This window comes from Clupea harengus, chromosome 23 (genome assembly GCF_900700415.2).
Source record: "Clupea harengus chromosome 23, Ch_v2.0.2, whole genome shotgun sequence".
Lineage (NCBI taxonomy): Eukaryota > Metazoa > Chordata > Actinopteri > Clupeiformes > Clupeidae > Clupea > Clupea harengus.
The window spans coordinates 6,787,585-6,809,831 of record NC_045174.1 but is presented as its reverse complement, the minus strand read 5'-3'; the positions used below and the strand labels follow the sequence as shown (position 1 = coordinate 6,809,831).

Here is a 22,247-nt window from a genome sequence, read left to right as displayed (position 1 = left end):
ATAAGAATCATATGCAGTGTGATGAAAATGAAAATTATTTGACAATGTTACTATCCTGTATCCATGGAGATGATCCTACTGCTGCCATATACCAGCAGCAGAGATGAGAGTTACAACTATACCATGACCTCTCTAAAACAACTATACAATGACCTCTAATACAACTATACAATGACATCTAATGAGAAATCCGAATGGCACGGTAATGAATGAAACAATTGCCATATGCCTTTCCTTTGGAAATTAATTTGATTTTAATTTTATAGATCAAAACACATTCTGTGGCTTACATTGTAGTGACATTTAACAAATATGCATCAAAGGAATGTTGAAAGTGAATTAGAGTGACGAGATGACAAACAACACACTACAAAGAGTTAAGGCCGACATATTTCTGAGATGAGTGAGTGAGCATGTGACTGTTTTTCAGAATAAGAAATGACACATCTCATTTCAAATCCCAAAGCTGATATCCATTACATTATGTGGATCAGCACATCTGAACATTTGTCTGGTCACTAGTTTACAATTTATGTGTTTCTATTATTTTTGTCCCAGTGCTCCTATTACTCAAATTAAGATCTACCAACTCCTGCACTTTGAATCCAATGATGTGGGGAAATGATGACAGTTTGAGGGAGGGGTGTGTGTGTGTGTGTGTGTGTGTGTGCGTCCGCTCCATGTAGTGTGTCCCCCGTTATTCCAGTTAATTTGTGACAGAAGTACTTATCGCAATGCACCTTCTCTCTGTGAAATGTATGATGTTTCCCATTTGATTCACAGAAGGACTCCGATATTTCTGCCCAGGATGAACTGTATGGTTCTATTGGTGGTGGTTCTGGGCTTGTCAGCCGCTGGTGCACGCACACACCGCCCACACGGCTCCATCCCCTCACTCTACAAGACTCATGGCAACACTTCTAGCCGTCAGGCGCATGGCAATAAACAAGACATTCTGGCCTCGAGCCGGGCAGCACTGGTGGTGACGGAGCGCAGGTACCTGAAGAGGGACTGGTGTAAGACTCAGGCCCTGCGGCAGACTGTGAGTGAGGAGGGCTGTTTGAGCCGCACGGTCATCAATCGCTTCTGCTACGGCCAGTGCAACTCGTTCTACATCCCACGGCATATCAAGGACCAGGAATCCTTCCAGAGCTGTGCTTTCTGCCAGCCACAGAAGTTCACCATGCTCACAGTAGAACTGGACTGCCCAGAACTGCAGCCAACCTTCCGTCATCGCAAGATCCAGCGGGTCAAACAGTGCCGGTGTATCTCCATCAGCCTAAGCAAGTCAAGTGAGCGGTGAGGTGGGATTTGGCTTGTGCTATTTAGTATGATTAGTATGATACACAAAAACACCCAAAGACCTTGGTAAACCACATCTCTGATTAGACACAGCAAATATTGAGGACGCCTTCTATTACGATATACACAGTATAATGTGCAGCAGTCAACATCAAGCTCCTACTTAACATCTGTTATGCAAGTTAACACCACAGACACTCAGACAGGAAAACAACACATTGCATCCCGTGGATCAGCACATCCCTCCTGCTCATAGTGAAAACCTTTCCTGAATACATTTGATTTCATTCACAGGCCTGTGTTCAAAAAGAGTTTATGAAAAACATGAAATATTCATAAACTGTCATAACTATTGTGACTTCCAAGTGAGATACAATCACAAGAGTCAGAATAAAATGTTGACTTTATTTATCCTTTTATTTTACATTATATTATATTGTTCTTAAAACAAAAAATATACAGACATTTATTGCACATGGAATAAACTCTGAACTTTTTGATTATTCATCGAGTGACAATTGTAACGCAAAACTGACATGCTGGAAGTACAAAGTAAGTACTACAAGTGTATTACACAGTATGTTCTACTTCACATTAGATCATGATGCCTTTTTTACATACATCTTAGGCAAAACGTCAAGCATGGTCAATGAAAATGTATTTTGCCAAATTAATTTACACAAACATAATGCAGCACACTTGCTCAAATGAACACTTTCAAGTAGGACATGTCTCCAGTACAACTAAAAGCTCTTGGTTGATTAAGACTGCTAAGATCAATTGACACCATTTTTGAAAAGGGTATGATAAGCATTCCACATTTCCATACTGTAAAGCGTTTGTCCTGAATGTCCCCAGCATTTCAACGCCTCTGTCAGCAGAGGACAACATACCAGACAGAAAGAAATGGCCCTCTCTCTGGACCAGTGGAGATAATAATGACTTAAGTGTGCTTTCCCCTTGGTTTACTAAGATTCAATATGCATGAGGGATAGAATGACTTAAGTCTGGTAGAGGTGGTGCATTCTTTAATCAGACAAGGGCATTTAAATCATTTAAATCATTTAATCATTCACTTTCCATTAAAAACCTGGGGACTGAAACAAGGCTCCACTGGACACTGTCCAATCATAGTCTATGAATGTCAGTAAAACTGGAATTCCACTTTCTCTTTCTCTCTTCCTCTGTCAGTCTCCCACCTCCCTCTACCTGTTCAGTGACATTAGCGCGCGCGTGCACACACACACACACACACACACACACACACACACACACACACAATAATATTGCTTTAACAAGGATTGCAAAATATACACAACATATCTGGGCTGACACACAAGGAGGATTCCAGAGCACATAGTGTCTCCGTGGTAATTTCAGTGATACATGTGGTTTCTGCTCTGAAGTGTTCTTTTGTGAGTGGGTTTCAATGATAAAATGTGGTTTCTGCTCTGGAAGTGTTCTTTTGTGAGCTTGAAATGGGGGTAGGTGTTGTTGCATTCCACACAACGAGGCGTGACATCCCTAAATCAGACACAACACTCCTCTGATGAAGCAGGTAGAACAGCAGTGGGTTTATAGTCCATACTCACTGTTGGTGGGTTTCTCATTTTCTCTTAAATCAATCAAGTCTTCCCAATTCCCAGTTTGGCTTTCTGGAGAGTAAAACAAAACAAATACAATATCTTACAATAAACTACTATACCATTTGAATTAACCTGCATCATTACTATTTATTTATGGAAAACAAGACTTACAATTCCAGAAGCATGTTTGGGTTTGACACTATAGCTGGCCTTCTCCTTGACCTGCTTGAAGTGTTCCTCTGCTGCTTTCACTCTAGAGGAAACAGTTGCAAGAAAAACCTCAGTGCAAGAAGGAACATATATCTGAATAGGGTTGGAACCTCAGTGCAAGAAGGAACATATATCTGAATAGGGTTGGAACCTCAGTGCAAGAAGGAACATATATCTGAATAGGGTTAGAACCTCAGTGCAAGAAGGAACACATATCTGAATACCACAATTCTTAACCAATAACAATGCAGTGGCCACAAAATGAATATTCAAATCATTATTATGAGCAAATGCCAACTCTGCCATTGCTCCATGTTAAATTGCATCTAATTAATTAATTACACAATTTGTTTTCTGCGATTTATCGCTTTTCTTCTTCTTAAGACTGAAGCTTGTAATAAAGATTTTAAGATGCAGAATCAACACAAAGGAAGTATATCTAAATTAAAATACTATTGTTTAATAGCATCTTTTTAAACTTTGAACACACATTCTCCCCTGTGAACCACAGATCTACAATAAAACCATCCAGGCCATCAAAATGGACTGTCAGCTTGAAAGGCATATTTGTTGTATGTGTAGCACATAAAGTTTGTAAGTACTTTTTTTTTAAATGGAAGAAGCAGAGAAGAATGGAGACAGACTTTTGGGGAGGTAGATACTTTGGAGAAAGCTAGCCACTAGGTCAGCCGGTCGGTAGTTAGAATGTTGGGTTGTTGTAAATTGAAGTGCTCAATAAACTTGCAAGTTTGTGAATTCAACTAAGCTCCGTGTCAGAGTTAGATGCCCCCAGCTATTTTAACCATTACATATGCACAAACAGAAATAGTAACAAAACCCAGATAGTGGTGATAATTACGTTATTTTGTAATGTGTTAAATATTTAAATTAATTGCAAAAATGAACGTGTTAAATTTGACAGCCATAAAGAGCCATTTCAGTTTGTAACGACAGAAAAAGACAGTGACAACACTATAAAGAAGGTAGAGGAAGAAAGCAGAGAGAGGAAAGGTTGAGCCAACTTGTTGATTTCCTCACATTTAGTTCAGTCAGTATCTACGTAAGACATTGATTTCTCCAATACTCCATGGAAGTGTATCAGACAACTTTACAGCTTTTCTCTACTCTTGAACTTCCACAAACAGAATAAAAGAACGGGACAATAAGAAAAGACCGCAAGACAAGCCTTTGATGGTTTAAAGGTGGAGTAAGTAGCTGTCTAAAATAAAACAAAATGTAATCCCGATGCCATGCATACACAAAATTCATGTGCACATCTAGTTGATCAGTTAACCATTTAATTTAACACACCAGTAGTGTCTTAATGTGTTTTCATTTTTTGACAACATAAACAACATAAAAACCTATTACACTTTTTAGTCATAGTTGGTGGAGCAGTGGTGAACTATTTGAGACCCAAAACAGCATCTGGATAGCAGAAGTGGCGTGTGTCTTTAGCTAATGTTCTGAATCCATAATGAAACATGCCCCGGTCCAGAGAACACGCGTCGTCTTCCACTCTGTAAACTTATCAACTCTCAGAAAGGAGTAAACATGCCACAAGCAAAAGAAAATTGCCCTTCAATCCTCAAGAAACACTGTTTCACAAATGTTTAAAATTAAGAGAAAAACGGCTTCTTCCTGCCATCACTTCACCAGGTTATGCACTTGATGTTTTAAAGAAATACTTATGTAAAATTTCTGGCTCAGTTGAGGAGGTCACAGGAGTAGGTCTAAGGAGTCATGCACAAGGTTTGAGAAATATGATATGGAGGGTACATCTTGAGACAGATCTGCTAAGATAGCTCTGGTCCAGTGAAGACTCCAAATTACACAGATAATATATATTTGTTGACGCAGAGTCTTATCAGACACCCGCATCGAACCACTGGAAGCTAAAGGTACCATTTAAGTATTCATTTTATTACCTGGGTTACAAAAAGATTTGGGTCATTTAACCAGCCATCCCCACATTAAATGACTTCCAATTTGGCAGATAAGATCTAATTTTAAACACATGGTGCATGTTCAGGCAAAAACATTTAAAGACTGGCATAAGCAGCATACACAGCAGGCAGTGCTTATTACAGACATACACACACACACATACACGCACTCACACTATCACACACACACACACACACACACACACACACACACAGACTGTTTTATACAGTGCATTCAGACCTCTTCACTTTTTCACATTTTGTAATGTTTCAGCTTTATGCTAAAATCATCAAGTTCATTTTCCCCTCCTCAATTTACACTCAATACCCTATAATGACAAAGCGAAAGCAGGATTTTAGAAATGTTTTAAAATGTATAAAAAAGGAAAAACTAAAATTGACATTGTCATAAGTATTCACACCCTTTGCTCCAATTTCTCTTGATCATATTTGAGATGTTTCTACACCCTGATTGGACATCTGTGGTCAATTCCATTTATTGGATGTGATTTGGAAAGGCACATACCTGTCTATATAAGGTCTCACAGTGCACAGTGACAATGCATATCAGAGCGACAACCAAGTCATGAGGTTGAAGGAACTGCCTACAGAGCTCAGACAGGATTATGTCAAGGCACAGATCTGGGGGAGGCTACAAAAACATTTCTGCTGCATCGAAGGTTCCCAAGAGCAGAGTGTATAACAGAAGGTTCCCAAGAGCAGAGTGTATAACAGAAGGTTCCCAAGAGCAGAGTGTATAACAGAAGTTTGGAAGAGTCAGGTAAAAGAGGTGACCCAGAACACGGTGGTCAATCAGGGGAGAAGGGCCTAAGAGAGGTGACCAACAACACGGTGGTCAATCAGGGGAGAAGGGCCTTAAGAGAGGTGACCAACAACACGGTGGTCAATCAGGGGAGAAGGGCCTTAAGAGAGATGACCAACAACACAGTAGTCACTCTGGCTGAGATCCAGAGATCCTGTGTGTACATGGGAGAAACTTCCAGAGGGACAACACTGCATCCGATCTGGGCTTTGTGGCGAGTGGCCAGATCGAAGCCTCTTTCTTAATTGAAATGATTAACAAAATGTGAAAAAGGTGAAGGGGTCTGAATACTTTCTGAATGCACTGTATTTTATTAGATAGATTGACTTGCTCACCTACAAATCATATCAGTCCTAATATCAGTCCAGTTTCCAACCAAGAGCTGCTCTACTGCATGAAGGCGTCAGGTACTAAAGTGGTATTATACCACGGCTACCTCTATGAGTTGTTAACAGCTCCAAATAGTGATTTTCCCCTCTAAACTTCACATGTTTCCCTTTCAATAAATGTTCAAATGATTTAATATATCCCCAAAAGACCTGAGAAAAAAGTATATCAGATAGGGCTGTCAAAATAACACCTAATTTCAGTTAATAAAAAATAAAAGATTTTGAAGATGAATTGCACTCTTTGATGCCCCTTGACCCCATATGTCACTGTAGGCTATGCCCCAAACCTAAAGCATGCGCCCCACACCTCGCCTGGTTCAAACAGGGCCCTGTGACTTCTATGACCATACACATTCATTAAAGAGCACTTTTTTAAAGAAATGAAACCCCAGAAGACAGACATAAAAATATAACAGCATACCCACGAATGATACAAAACAGTTACGAGGAAGACTTGCCTTTCCTGAAGCAATACTCTGCTCTCCTTCTTCCAACGATCCTTGAAGTCAGTCGAAAACTCGTGCCAGACTGAGAAGAATGCGTTGGGTGAAACCTCCTTTTCCCCTGATTTAGCCTTCACAGAGAAGTAGACCGTTAAATCTAAGAATCTGAAAAAGAATAAAAAGTACATCATCTCAAAGTTAATTATTTAGTTCTTATTCAGTGATCTAAAAATACATTTATTTTCAAGTGCCTGAAAAAAAGGTCCTGATACACCTTATCTTGATTTAGAGTTAGAGTGTATTGTATAAGTTCCCTTCTGAATTACAAATGTATGTTGAGTAAATTAAGCAAGTAAGCAAATTATTGAATTTTATTTATTTAAGTGCCATTAACAGTGCTTTAACAAACCCATAAATACTTGAATTTTAAACATCACTCATTCTTTCAAAATAACTGTCTTTGCTTGCTTTTCGTATAAACAGTACATGCTTATAAATGTCATACATGACTTCATACATGTAAGTAAATCCATCCCTTATGTCCTGTACATATGTTTCAACATTCTTTAAACATTTCTTACATCCCGTGGGTTTCTCCCAGCTGCGTTTCTTCAGCCTCCAGCTCAATCTTTGCTGCAAGAGAGACAAAACAACATGGCTGTTTACATGAGGTTTACATCATGTTTCATTACCATAACATGTACACATGCTATACACAACTCTCTTTCTAAACAAATGCAAAATCTATAGACTCTAGCATGTTTGGATAGCTTTTTACATTTCTCATGACCTCTATGTCCACGTGTCTGTTACAGAATCAACACTTAAGGTGTATAAAGTTAAGCACCACAAGAATTTCACAGACTGTGAAAGCAAATTACTTGAATTGGAATTAACTAATAATTTGGTTTTTGTAGGAATACAAAAGAACACCAGAAAAACTTCGGAGTGGAAGCTCCTTACCGTTGTAAGAAACCGCTAGTGTGAGTTCTTTGCCTCCGCCTCGTCCATTAATATTGTATAACGGGACACCCTGGCAGCCATTATCCTCGACTTATACCAAGGCTTGGTTGAATTTACTATTGTGATGTGTTCTTTAGAATGTCAGTTAAGTAAGGGATAATGTGTAGTCCGCTGGTCAGTATCGGGAAATCAATCCCGACAGGACGACAATCTTGCCTTGTTTTGTCTTGAAGGAATTTATTTTCTGATACTGACCGGTGGGCTATACATTATTGCGCTTATTACACGATTACTTGCCCGAGCAGGTGCTGGATCAAAGTCATACCATTGGTCAGGTAATGAATAGTGATAACAGTTAACAACCCCACATCATCTTTTAAACCCCAAACCTCTGAAGAAACAGATATTCCTCATTAGCATAATGCTTTAGCATCTCATGTGTAATTGGATATTACTTTACATAAATAAGTCCCTTTAACCATCTTGGCCAAACACCTCTTGCCAGGAACCCCTCTTACTGGAAATCTTCTTTTGGTATCAGGACCTGTTAGCAGCATCATCATCATCATCATCATCATCATCATCATCAACTTTCCCACATTGTGAAGGAACCAAAACGAGAGAACTGACTGATAACTTAAGAATCATCAACTGATGCTCAAGAAACAAAGCCATGTTCTAAACCTTGGCGTCAAAGCACTTCAGACGCCGCCAAATGGCACTGCCCCATTAAAAAGAACTACGTTTTAAACTCTACTGTCAGACGTGGACACTGCCCCATTAAAAAGAACACATCCTTAGGGCTCAAGAATACAGCTCCTATACTAGCTGAGCCCAGAGCAGAAGTGTGAAAATGTATCGTCCTCACCTGGGAAAACTGTGAAACGTTCTACTTGTCGACTCCTCCAATACACTGTTACTGTTCAACATCAAATCTAAGAGGATGCTATTGAGTTTTAGCAAGGCCACAGGGCACCAAGGCTACACATTCTTTCTCTCATTCTCACATTATATTGCTGTGCTGGAACAGTGAGGTGGGCATGGCAGGTGCTTAGACACAATTCTTTCACCTTTCTGTAGGAAGTCCTCCATATTGTCTTTGAAGGGTTGCAGGTGTTCTTCTGAAGATACTTTGCACACTGACTCCACCTCCTTTGTACATGCTAAAAGCAGAAAAGATAGGGTAAGAATCTATTAATCTTTATATCATCTGTAACTTTACTAAGGCTGATCCTACACATACAAGTGAATTTCTTCTGAAATTACTAAAACCAAAAAGGATTTTTCTCAGGATCACCAACGATGCTGCCAACTCCAGAGGGTTAACCCACTGGGTGATCTAAAAGGGTAACAGGGAATGACCCTATTCTATGGTCAGTGTTTACCATTTAGTCACTGTATGCTTGTTAACTGCCAACCCCACTTAAACAAGTAAACTGTTCATACAAAACTCCTTTATAATTTACATAAAGATGTCGTTACCTACGAGGTCTCTTCTTAACTTGGAGAGGTCCCTTTTAAAGTCTTCAAATTTCATCTGGGAGGCCTGGAAAAGATCCTGAGGTTCAGGAATAGGATAAATGCGTGTCTCCTTGGTGGCATCTTTGGTGGCATCCTTGGTGGCATCCTTGGTGGCATCCTTGGTGGCATCCTAAAACCCCAAAACACACATACAATTGTTAGTGTACCAAAGAAATGACAACCATAAAAATAATGCAAAATGTTTTAAAACCTACAGCTGGATTTTGCTTGAGAGAGAGGCTTTTCTATTTAGCATCCAATCAAATTATTATGGAGCATGGAGCAGTTGAAGCAGAACAGAAGGCTTAGTACAAACAATGATTTACCAAAACATGTATAGGGCTAGAACATGTGCTTCTCCGACATTATTGACAAATCTGATCAAACAGAGCCAAATAGAGTATCAGGCATACTGTTGTAGCCAGAGTACAAATACAGGTGCTTCCACTTCCATAATCCTCACTGAATAGCCTCCCAGACAGCTAGCAACACAATATCTAATGAAAAGCTCATTTGAAGGAGCAATAAAGCTAAACTCCACCCGATATGATATCCCTTGCAAAAACAGCCATGTTGGCGCTAGCTAGCTTGGTAACTGATTTATTGTGGCAATGTATTTAGTGACATCAACCTATAGAAGCTGCATTTTTCACAGGATTTCTGACCCACATCCCAAAAGTAACATATCCAGAGCAGTAATAGGTACCTCATCAAAGTTCCGCAGGTAGTAAGCCACAATGTAAGCCAAAAGGCTGCTTTTATTGTCCTAAAAGAGGAGGAAAACTGGTTATTTGTTTTAAATGAAACAAAAATAAATCACACAAACAAACAAAAACAGGACCAGTACAACTACTTCCACTCCTCCTCCTCCTCTTTCTTTTCTTCTTCTTCTTCTTCTTGTTATTATCATCATCAGTAATATACCAGCCTGATCTGGTGCCTTAAGGCTCAATTGTTAACTATCCCAGGATCAACTCATCAGCCATTTATTTAGAGCACCGCCTACAGTGTGCAAGTCAGTAAACTGCAAAAGAGTTCTTTGACACATAATGCAAAGTGAAAACATTTACATTTACAGTAGTCAGTATATAACATACATTTGTTTAATAATGTTTAAAGATGTGACACATCTATGCTCCATGGTCTGTGGGCCTACTCACACTGGTCTTCACATCCTTCAGTTTTGGGAGGATGTCCAGGGAGAAACCATCAGCTTGGCCTCGAGACCTATTCCCTCCATTCATGAAGTTCCCAAAGGCTAACACAAGGCCCAAAATCCTCATCACCCCAGAACCTTTTTGTAGATTCTACATAAACAACCAGTCATAGACGGATACATGGAGGGGGAAAGAAAGAAAAGATGAGAAGGATGAAATTTACAGACGATGCAATATTCACTTGAAATATGATACTATGCGGTAGACAGAAAAGAAGAACTTACTGAGCAGACTCTCTGCAAGATATCCAGCTTGCGGTGGATTGAAGTTATGCTTTCAGCAAAGGTTGACTGAAAGAGGATACAAAACACCCTTCCTGAGAAACTGGGGATTTGGGACAACTGATAGAGGAACCTAAAATAGGGATATAAAACAAGTACTTAAAAAGACAGCAACATTAAGATCTGATAAGCAGTTCATCACGTAGGAACCACATGGGCACTTAAACAGGAACACAAGGAACCATTCCAAGGTCATCTCAAAATCCTGGTGAATACTCTCTATGTTATCGTGGAATGTAGAGAACTGACATGCAACCACCCAAAACATACTTCCACTTCACTAAAATGATCAACCAATGTTGCTTTTATAGCACATGATCCTTTCAAACTTGAAATAACTGCAATTCTAGTCTCTGTATGCCGAAGAGTTTTGGAGAAAACAGTCTTCTTACTGTTCTGGTTTGTCCAAAGGTTTTGCGCTATCTTTTCCCTTTGATGACTTGATGTGCTTTTCAATCTTATCCATCTCTTCCTGTTGGGCTCTCTAAGTGAAAGATGATAACATGAGATTACAACATGATGCATGCTGGTGTACTCAGTTTAGATGATTTAAGAGAATCATTCTGTGAAAAACAAAAACGGCCAGTCAGTCTTTGTTGGTGCAGCCAAAGAAAGGACAAAAATGAGATTTTGTCTCAACTTTGTAGGGCGCGTTCATAAATAACCACCCAGGCTATCAAAGCCCACTCATTTCTGACGATTATACTAATTATTTATTCAAAAGCACCTATCTTTAATTGAACGGATATCTCCTGGGAGATGTGCTGTTATTGATGGTAACGTTAGTGTTAGTGTATTGGTTTTCTTCTGCACATCTGATTATGTCCTTTGTTCTAGAATGTTCCCCAAATATTACACATCCAAATTATTTAAATACAAATGCAGAGCAGGAGAAGATTTGATCTTTACAGTTATATTTGCAAACAGGTGTGTGTATGCTTGTATTGTTTTTTTGTACGTGAGTGTGTGTGTGTGTTACTTCATCCTTACATTTTCAAAAAGAGCTTGCAAAGTTTCCAAGTCAACCACAGTGTTGTCCAGGTTCAGTATTGCTGTTAGACAGGAGGGACAAAGAAAGCAGTATAATTAGTGAAAGACTTTCAGAGCGACGGGTGGGTAAATCAGTATACTGATGGTAGTAGAGTGGCAATGTCCCATGCACAGAGTTGGGTATACCCTTCATTCTAACAGCACACTTGTATCTGGTGATGTCAGATACTTAACAACACCCAAATAAACAGACTAACATATTACATATACATATATATTATTATTCAAATGTAAAACCTTCCCTTCACAGCTTTGTGATACAACACAATTATGACAAGATAAAAAGAAAACGAACCAACACCAAGTAAGCCTGGATCATTACTGGGAGGCCTCGTCTTGGGTTTAATCCACTAATGAATTCGTTTTAACTTGAGACCTCTGGCCAGGGTTAAATACTCCATCTACAAACCTGACAGCTTTGGAGCAGATTTGGACATACTTCTTCACCATTTCCCACAGGATTTGGTGTCATTCTACCAGAGCAGAGGGCCCCTTGTCCCTTTGCATAATGGTAAGCAGCTTAATGGTTGTGCGATGAACCGAATGGCAATTAACTGCATTGGCTGTTCGATTCTCTGTATGGCAGCAGTCACAGATGTCTACTTATTTTGGGTTAAAATTAGTTCATGGGTTCATAGTACCTGGTCCTTCAGGGGTAGGGGAGTGACACAATTTAGCTTGTTAAAACCCTTTCAATTATTATTTCGAAGTACCATAGTCACATCCTAATCTACATTTACAATATTGTACAATAAAGGCCCTGTCCTATATTTGAATTCAAAGGCAACCTTTCAATTCAAATCACAATACACAAAAATAATTCACAGTGTTGGCAGAGAACTCAACATGAAATGGAGTTTCTTCTGTGGTTACTGTTGTCATGGATACCATTATCCAGAGGATTGGATTTACAGACCCCATAACGTTAAATGAATTAGAGGGTTAATCCGACTGTGATATACTTCAACCCACAAGGTAGTTGTCATGAAACAACTGAAGAAGGTTCAATTGATTCCACTTCAACTATGACAGTTCTGTCTGATCAGCACAAGGTGCTAACAAGTTAATGGTACCAATGAGAACACTGCCAAAGAGAAAAGAAAATAAGGATTTTATTGGTCACTAAATTAGAACATTCTCTTGAATAACAACATTGTGTTATTTTAGTCACATAAAGTCATATTTATTTATGGGACATGCAAACAACAAAGTGCTGTACAAATTAGAGCAACAACCCAAAAACACAAGATAAGATCAAATAAAAATCAAAAGAGAGGAAATTACAAATAACTAAATCTTTAAAAGAATTAATTTTATAAAATAACTACACTCACAAACTAAGGAGAAGAAATAAAAGAGGATTTAGATGAGATCCAACTTTGTTATTGTGCAGATTACAGGTTAAAAAAACAGTATCTAACCAGAAATGCAAAAGAATAGTATTTTTCATAGATAAGTAGGCCTACAGGTATAATTAAGTACCACAACATAAGTGATGCTAGATCTTACAGTATGCACAGGATCTCGCACATCAATAATACAAGACGTTTACTACCAAAAATAGATAGTTGAAATTCTACTACCTCAGGTTACAGATCTTCTAAGGGTGGGGGAGAGAACATCTACAGTGCTCTGTGGCCCTAGCGATCATCCAATCCATTCCAGAACAGTTTGATTTATTAGTTATTAACATTAAGCTATCAAATAGCTATTCATTGTCAGTGGCTGGTTGTTATCGTCCCCATCAGCTGCAGCCCCATACCCTGGCAGCCTTCTGTAACGGAGTTATAAATGTAAATAGATTTAATGTAAATAGAGTGTGAGTTTCGCCATAAATAAGAGTGTTTTATTAGTGTTGGTGTTTTGAAGCCACCTTTGGGGATGTGACGTACTGCAGGTCTGCAAGATATATTTATGTGCCGTTGCCATAATCAGACAGAAGAGATATGCCTGTCAGCGGTAGGTCCATAATGCAATTTGACCATCACAATTTGTACATTTTTAGATAGCTAGATGCAGTGAATGTCGAGAACTTTGACATATAACGTGTATTTTCTATAATAAGTATGTATTGTGTTGGTTTGTAAAGCAAGTTTGTCAATGGGCAGAAAGTTTGATTGTATTATTTTACTTGAACACGAGGTTCATTGTACACACTGTGATTAACTAGCTAGTTCGCTAGGAACTTCCCACGTTCCGTTAGCTAGCTAAATATTAATAGAATAGTATAATAATAATAGAATATAAATAATAATAATAATAATAATAATAATAATAATAATAGAATATAAATAGCCATACTGAACCTGTTGTATTTTGTATTTTATATTACTTGTGCAGATGCTGCGTATGTCAACCGTTGTTTGTTTATATAACAGGTATGTTGCTCCAATGCCAAAATGTGTGTGTTATGTGTGCATTGTTGTTTTAATTGTTCGTGCACTGGCTTGCTTTTGTGTGATTAATGTGTTGTTGTTTATAGCCAGACAGAAGAGATATGCCTGAGCAATGCTGCGTAAGTCAACCGTTGTTTGTTTATATAACAGAATAAAGTTGGAAAGCTGCAAATCCGTCTCCGTCCCTGACTGCAATAGAACCGTTACACTTCATCAGAGCTCATTCTATTATGTGATCTCAACTGGGACATGCTTAAGCCACCTGATGGAAGACTGCAGCAGTCTGATGCCTTAAAGCTCCATCAGATCACATTCCTTCCTGCTAGGTTTGATACCAAAAACCTTGAAAAAGGCCATGCTGATGCTATCCTCAGAAACCCCTCATATTTTACATTTACATTTAGTCATTTAGCAGACGCATTTATCCAAAGCGACTTACATATGTGCGACTTACAATGTATACACATTTTACATTTTACATTTACACTGATGGCACACTGCACATCAGGAGCAATTAGGGGTTCAGTGTCTTGCTCAAGGACGCTTCGACAGGGAATCGAACTAGCAACCTTCTGATTACTAAACGACTTCTCTACCACTGTACCACTGTCGCCCCATATGTATCAGTCTGGTGTTTTTTGCAGTGATATTGGTGATCACCGTTTTATTGCCAGTGTTCGAACAAACTGTCCTGTTAAACAGCCTGGTCGGACCAGTTATAAATATTTTTTTTTAAATGTCAACATCCAAGCCTTTTTATTTGATCTGACCAATGTGAAATGGTCTAGGGTGAGTCTGATCCCCTTTGAAATTGATGTATGGAATTCGTTTTGCGATCTGTTTAGGGCCATTGTTAACAAGCATGCCCTAGTTAAGAAAAATAAGAGTAAAACATCGTCTCAGCGCATGGTTTGACCATGAATTACAGTGCCTCTTCTTTAAAAAAAGCCTGCCATGGCTATATAGATCCCCTGTAGATTCTTTATTTATAAAGTTACCAATACAGCTCCATTGATGAAGATGGGGGGTGTGCGTGGCTCCTAGCTCAGCTGAAGTCCACAGTATCCTTGGTCTTATGGGTGTTAAGGGCCAGGTTGTTGTCCAGGTGCTGGACCTTGTCCCTGTACGCTGTCTCATCATTCCCTCTGATCAGGCCTCCCACCGTGGGGTCATCTACAAACTTGACTGTGGTGTTAGATCCAGGTACAGGACCGCAGTCATGGGTGAAGAGGGAGCACAGAAGAGGGCTTAGCGTGCAGCCTTGTGGCGCACCGGTGTTCAGGGTGAGAGTGGAGGAGGAGAGGCTGTCTAACTTAACAGATAGCGGTCCGTTAAGGCAACATGTTTTGCCCCAACAAACATGAAGAATGTCTGGTGACGGGGCAGTACCTGGGGGCTTCCCTGGGTCGTCGCTGATGACAAACTGGCTCAGAGCAGAACGTGTCATTTCTAGCTAGCTAGCTACATAGGATGCTAAACACATTAACTAGCCAGATCCATATCAACAATGCGAAAAGACACAAATTGTGTCTCTTTTACATCATCTTTTGTCGAGCAACACTTTTGTCGCCTGGACTATAAATGGACCTCTAGTCTGAAAGTCCCAAGTCCAATTGCAGAGGGATGTGCTTATATAGGGCTGGCTAAGCCAGGGGATCACAGTGTTGCATGCTGATCTAAAGTCAATGAACAGCATTCTGACATAAGAGTTGGGACTGTCCAGGTGCGTGGAAGGCTGTGGAAATCCTCCCACATACATGCCTGACATTTCCTCCAGACGGATACTTGTGGATAATTGAATAACGCTATTGTGTTGATATGTTAATTCTACCCTACGTATTTCTGTAAGAACATTTGAAGAGTTTTCTCGTCACTTGTGAACGTGCCATCAGAGAGTTTATTGTACTACACGTCACCATCTTCCCGAGTGCTTTACTCTCTGCAAGCTAACTTGGACCAAGGAGACCACTTTGATGAAACGCCAAAGATTCCTCCAAGAACAGCATCATCTTTCACCAACTACTGACTGAATATAGTGTAGGATCACATAATGCCCCATAAAAGTCACAGCCTATTTTAAAAGCTATTTCAAGATTTAGACTTTTTAGCTCTGAGTTTCACATATTAGGCATTGCTAACACCTTGCCCCATCCTTAGATTTAAAGTCAGTAGAGATTGCTGTTCAGGATTTGCTCACCATGTTGAATGTCTTTCATGTCCAGGTGGAGGCTAGACATCAGAATGCCGACTGCCTGAGAACGCTTGTTGTTCAAGAGTTTCATCACCTGAGAACAGAAAGCGCAGAAAGATTCATGAATGGCTGTGCAATTAAATGAAATGCTCTCACTAAGGTTGGGATCTCCTGGTCAAATCATTGTGTTACAAACTACCCCTGATTCCATGCCCGAGTTGTAATGTATTCTGTTGCTAGATTATTGCATCCATATTGCATATAACTGTTAGAATATTGCAAACATACTGCATAGAATGCTGCATCCATATTGCATACAAACCATTTATAAATCTATTTCCCCCTACAAGTGGTATTCGTGTTTTGCTGAGAAATTTGAGAGAAAGGAAAATGGAAAATGTTGTAAATGTCATTTTACAAAACATGTAATTGTTATTTTAGTAGTATTCTTCTCATGTCACCAGCTAAATATCCAGTATATGATTTAAACAAATAATCCAGTGTTCTGTGAGCAGCCCGATGGCAAAGCAAATGGCTCATGCCTGCAACATGCGTGGGGTCAAGTCAAGTGATCGAAACATCCCTGGGAGTATCAGTATATAAAAACAGTATGAGAATCATTTCAAAAGGCAATGGTTCATTTATCTGACAATTTTTGTGTGTAATAATACTAATAAAAATTGTCATATTGTGATCATATGGGGTGCACATGTATTTGTTTGTTTGTCAAAATAGCCAAGAAAAATCCAAGAAAAAGGCTGACTCTACATTTAAAGGTTTTGCTTTTTGCATATAAAACAACTGGTAATGCATTCATTATATCCCAAAATAAAATACCAAATAAGTAATAAGTAATGAAACCAAATAATTGAAAATAAAGTGCTAATTTGACATCACATCCTGAAGGTTTTCAAAAAACGTGCTGGTTCTGCCAGTAGGGGGCACTGAGAGGCAAGAAAAGAACCAGGGTAGTGTATACTGCCTTTAGAACATGTAACCAACCAAGGTAGTATATCCTGCCTTTAGAACATGTAACCAATATATCCTGCCTTTAGAACATGTAACCAACCAAGGTAGTATATCCTGCCTTTAGAACATGTAACCAACCAAGGTAGTATATACTGCCTTTAGAACATGTAACCAACCAGGGTAGTATATACTGCCTTTAGAACATGTAACCTACCAAGGTAGTATATCCTGCCTTTGGATGTAAAAAAAAACAACTAAATAAATAAAAAAACAAAAATGTACTGTTTGCATATGTATTTAGTAGAATTTAAATAAATCTTCTAGGTTGATGATAATAGTGCCACATATTCCCAGTAGGATTTTGATCAGGGTTTTTAGTAATTTTAGTTACACGTAGGAAAAGATGTTAAATTCCTTGTGCTAATGGTTGGGGACTTCCCACAGCGCCCAAACCAGTCACGGTCACATGCAAGTAGTCAAACCCAACAACCTAGCCTGTGTATTAGAACACATCAGGGAGCATCCACTATAAGGACTGAGTCTGGGGCCTGCAGGGGACTCACTTGTTTGGCTTTAGATTTAGTAATGGTGTCTGAGAGCGGCTTCTTCTTCTCCTTCACAGCACTTTTGGAGAACAGGTCCACGAACTCATCGAAGTCCACACTGGGTTCCTCAATCATGTCCCACACCAGAGGAGTTGGACTGGGGTCCCTGCGGGCGGGTAGGTGGACAACAGAGAGAATAACATCAATCAGTTTGGTGAATCGCTTCTTCAAATTCAGTGATTGACTCAGTTTGTAGTCATGTATAGATCATGTCTTTGTATATGGCTAAATAAATAAAGGAATTGCTCTTCTCATCAATGACGTGGCTGATTCTTACTAAGTCACTGACAAATAAAAACAATAAAAGGGAATTCTATCATGGTCCTGCTCCAGAAAAAGCATGGCAAGCAGTTTTGTATAGAGCAGTCACTTGCATTAGGTGGGCAAATAGCCGCGTTCATCAGAACATATGCTCTTGAAACCAACTGCTGCATCACCACCATGACCCTCAATGGACTGCAAATGCAATGGCAACATACAGTTTACTCACAGATGCTCCATATACATGACATTATATGGAATCATATGCAATGGCAACATACAGTTTACTCACAGATGCTCCATATACATGACATTATATGGAACCATATGAGCTATTTGCAGTTGGCAGTCAGTAAAAACAGTTTTAAAAAAAATCCTTTTTGAATGATTACTTTTTTTCATGAAGCTGTATCCTGGTCCAGTACAGAGGCTTCATGGGTCTGGGTGGCTCCACTAGTCCCTTGCGAGGTGCCTTCTCATGCTGCATGCCCAAAGCATATATGCCAAGGGGCAAAGGTGGGGGTAGGTGTCCCAAACCAAAGGACAGAGTCTGGGGTATGAGTTGACCTATGCCTGGAGGTGGTGGTGGGGGTCCCATCCCCAATAAGGGTGGAGGAGGTGGAGGACCCATCCCTGGTAAGGGTGGTGGTGGTGGGGGTCCCATTCCTGGTAAGGGTGGTGGTGGTGGGGGTCCCATCCCTGGTAAGGGTGGTGGTGGTGGGGGTCCCATCCCTGGTAAAGGTGGAGGAGGTGGAGGTCCCATCCCTGGTAAGGGTGGAGGAGGTGGAGGACCCATCCCTGGCAAGGGTGGAGGAGGTGGAGGTCCCATCCCTGGTAAGGGTGGGGGTGGTGGAGGTCCCATCCCTGGTAAGGGTGGAGGAGGTGGAGGACCCATCCCTGGTAAGGGTGGTGGTGGTGGTGGTGACATCCCTGGCAAGGGTGGGGGTGGTGGAGGTGGTGGGTGTCCCATCCCTGGCAACGGTGGAGGTGGCGGAGGTGGTGGGTGTCTAATTACTGGAAGAGGAGGGGTTGCTAAAGAGTCTGACAGAGACGGATGTAAAGGTGGAGGAGGTGGTGGTAAAGTCTGTTGGCAGTGGCACAAGACGCCTGGTGTGATGGTTTGGTCTGAAGGCAACCCTGGTGCAGGCCCTGGCATGAGATGGTGAGGGGAGAAGGTCAGAGTGGAGTTTGAAGGCACTGCAAATCTTAAGCCCTCCTCCAATGGTGATGTTTGGACCGATTTGGCCTCTAGACAGCTGTTAAGCCGAACCTCCTCCTCAGTCTGCAGGTCCACATCACACATGTCTCTCAAAAAGCCCTCTTCCCCACCACATTCTTGGTCTTTTGTGCTAATGTCCTTATCCAGTAAGGGATACTGTTTCTCCAGCTCTGCTATTTTGGTCCGCAGGTCCTCAATAGTCTGCTCCAGCTGCTGAATCACATTCACATGTTCCTTTTTCAACCGCACAGTTTTTAACACTGACTCCTCCTGAAAAGAGAGATGAAGAAGGAAGTTAAGGAAAGAATGGTGATATCTAACATTTCAAATGCATTCCATGACCATCCTCACAGGCTCCAGTCCTGAGCTCTTGTATGTATCTATATCTCCCATTGAAAAGTTACGGCAATCACAAGATCTTTTTTTTTAAGGCCTGTAAATATGCTTCCCAAAACATGCCCGTACATGACAATATCTTACTTACTCCCACGATGGTAACCATGGTTCCCACTCTGGCATCTAGATTTGTGTGCGTACATGGATAATGTTAATAGATTTTGAGCTGAATGGTATATTTGGAAGTGAAAGTGTGAATGCAGCCATGAGATCAGTCAGTATTTGGAAGTGTTAGATCCAAAACGTAGCCTACAAAAATCATTTGCAGGCAGTGATATCTGGAGTGTTATTAACAGTTTGCACAGGTCACGATCAATGTTAACTTCTTTATCTATATTTGAGTTTATAAAAAGTAATATTCAAATTTGAAAAGACTGTTTATCGCTTGTTTGCATACAACATTTGCATACAACTTAACAATGTTTCATTTTCACAAATTGGAAAACGCATTTAAAAACCCACTTGTTCTACATGAACCAAATCACTTGCCTCCCTTAAACAGACAGCCCAAATGATATGAAGAAAAACCTGAAAACTAAAGAATTTATATTTTTGGGGAGGTGTCTCAGGGAGGATCTTGCGACACCGTAAGACTTTTGCCTGCAAATGCTGATTGGTGTGGAAACATCATCACCATAATCTAAAATAACATACGTGCATATGAGGTAACCTAGCTGTGTCCAGTGACTGTCTCATAATCTATAATAACATACGTGCATATGAGGTACCCTAGCTGTGTCTAGTGACTGTCTCATAATCTATAATAACATACGTGCATATGAGGTACCCTAGCTGTGTCTAGTGACTGTCTCATAATCTATAATAACATACGTGCATATGAGGTACCCTAGCTGTGTCCAGTGACTGTCTCTTGTCTTCCCCTCCTACTCTACACTATGTCCACTCTGGGATGCTGCTGCACTTTCTCCACCTGATCCACTTGTAGAAACCCTCTACTTACAGCTGCCCATTCCCACCAAACTGTGAAGCACTATTTCTCCTCTGCTTATTTACATACTGTGTGCCTGCCTATCTACCCATAATATAAACAAATGCCATCATTGACATAGATCTGCATATCCTTCTAATAGTGACCTTATGAGCATACTGTATACCCACTAAGTGCTTCTACAACCAATACATTGAAAGCTGGCTCTCTCCATGTTTGTCCAGCATCAATCTTGTATGTACCCTTGAGTGTACACAGTATATGACACGTGTATGCTAATATGTTTTATCCTGATGCATTATGAATGAATCTGCTTGCTTATGATTCTCTTTTCCACACAGTCTAAACAGGCTAAATACTTTCATAAGAAAGACTTAATACTATATAGTGTTAGTGTATATAGTGAGTGAATGTACATTCTGTACTCTGATAGGAATAATGAATCGGTAATATGTATCGCATGTGAAATCCATGAAGATGTGGGCGAAGTCTAACATCTGACTGCTCTCCCATGACTCTTTCTCTAAACTTTCCCATGTGACAAAATGAAGACACTGCCACAAATGAACACTCCGGTTGGATGTATACCTGGCGAGTCCGACATCATGATTTTGAAATAATTCCTTAATCCTCGCAAAAATACTGCTGCAGCAAAACTGGCATAAACAATCATGCCAAACACGCTCATGTGCTGCCCTCTGCAGGACGTTTAATGTGGTAATTTTGGTAAAGTATATCATTTTGCCACGCAGTATATTGAACTATGGCAACACGGGCCACAACGTTAGATTACGTTTTTGTCAGTTTTTCTGTTGTTGTTTTTTTCTTTTTTAAATGTGCTTTCATGTGAGTAAATGTGATGTGCAGTACCTGCAGTTCCAGTTCCTGGAGTTCCTGCAGTTCCTGCAGTTCCTGGATCTCGTCCTGCTGGTGTTGTTTTAGCATAGGAAGGCCCTCCTGGGGTTCTGTGGCACACACAAAATCTACACTTACATACAAGATCAAGGGCATTTATGTACAGTATTTATACCACATATCTGCACCTCACATCAGTGTAGCCAAGAGACATAATGCTGGACACTAGGCCTTTGTCATAACATTGAAGTTTGGAGCTAATATACCACCAGCTATAATGATTCAAATACTTTGGCCCTATTAGGTAGTGTATTATTAGGGCATCAACAGACAATGCCAAAGCTGTGTTAGAGCTTGATGACTTTTACTCCACAATGATTTGATAGTGATGAATAATGTAGCAAAAGAAGGTTGTATGCTTGGATATCATCTTGATTTGCACTGATAAGAGAAACATGGAGATAACGAGTCATGGAGAGTGAAGAGTATATAGTGCACATACGACACACAATGAGTCATGGAGAGTGAAGAGTATATACTGCACATACGACACACAATGAGTCATGGAGAGTGAAGAGTATATACTGCACATACGACACACAATGAGTCATGGAGAGTGAAGAGTATATACTACACATACGACCAGGCACGTGCACAGATAGACCCCTAGTGGTG

The 22,247-nt window shown here is 40.1% G+C and overlaps 2 protein-coding genes across 6 annotated transcripts in view; one reads left to right on the top strand and one right to left on the bottom strand.

Moving 5' to 3' along the window:
- Positions 1 to 507: 507 nt before the first annotated feature.
- Positions 508 to 1,600, top strand: grem2b (gremlin 2, DAN family BMP antagonist b). Its single transcript, XM_012814526.2, has one exon. It carries the CDS (start codon positions 755 to 757, stop codon positions 1,301 to 1,303), a length of 549 nt encoding a protein of 182 aa, XP_012669980.2. The 5' UTR covers positions 508 to 754; the 3' UTR covers positions 1,304 to 1,600.
- Positions 1,601 to 1,687: 87 nt separating this feature from the next.
- Positions 1,688 to 22,247, bottom strand: part of fmn2b (formin 2b) — a 37,692-nt gene continuing 17,132 nt past the window's right edge. For 3 of the 5 annotated variants that reach the window (XM_031560831.1, XM_031560827.1, XM_031560829.1), the window contains 15 exons: positions 21,588 to 21,682; positions 18,546 to 19,642; positions 17,851 to 17,998; positions 16,325 to 16,412; positions 11,672 to 11,733; positions 11,074 to 11,165; positions 10,625 to 10,754; positions 10,344 to 10,490; positions 9,890 to 9,949; positions 9,145 to 9,313; positions 8,733 to 8,825; positions 7,281 to 7,332; positions 6,715 to 6,864; positions 3,060 to 3,141; positions 1,688 to 2,957 (listed from right to left, as the gene is read on the bottom strand). In XM_031560831.1, the coding sequence (XP_031416691.1) occupies positions 2,928 to 2,957; positions 3,060 to 3,141; positions 6,715 to 6,864; positions 7,281 to 7,332; positions 8,733 to 8,825; positions 9,145 to 9,313; positions 9,890 to 9,949; positions 10,344 to 10,490; positions 10,625 to 10,754; positions 11,074 to 11,165; positions 11,672 to 11,733; positions 16,325 to 16,412; positions 17,851 to 17,998; positions 18,546 to 19,642; positions 21,588 to 21,682 (2,495 nt within the window). In that variant the 3' untranslated portion in view covers positions 1,688 to 2,927. The remainder of the gene's footprint in view (positions 2,958 to 3,059; positions 3,142 to 6,714; positions 6,865 to 7,280; positions 7,333 to 8,732; positions 8,826 to 9,144; positions 9,314 to 9,889; positions 9,950 to 10,343; positions 10,491 to 10,624; positions 10,755 to 11,073; positions 11,166 to 11,671; positions 11,734 to 16,324; positions 16,413 to 17,850; positions 17,999 to 18,545; positions 19,643 to 21,587; positions 21,683 to 22,247) is intronic. The other 2 variants (XM_031560828.1, XM_031560830.1) reach the window with 2 other exon arrangements.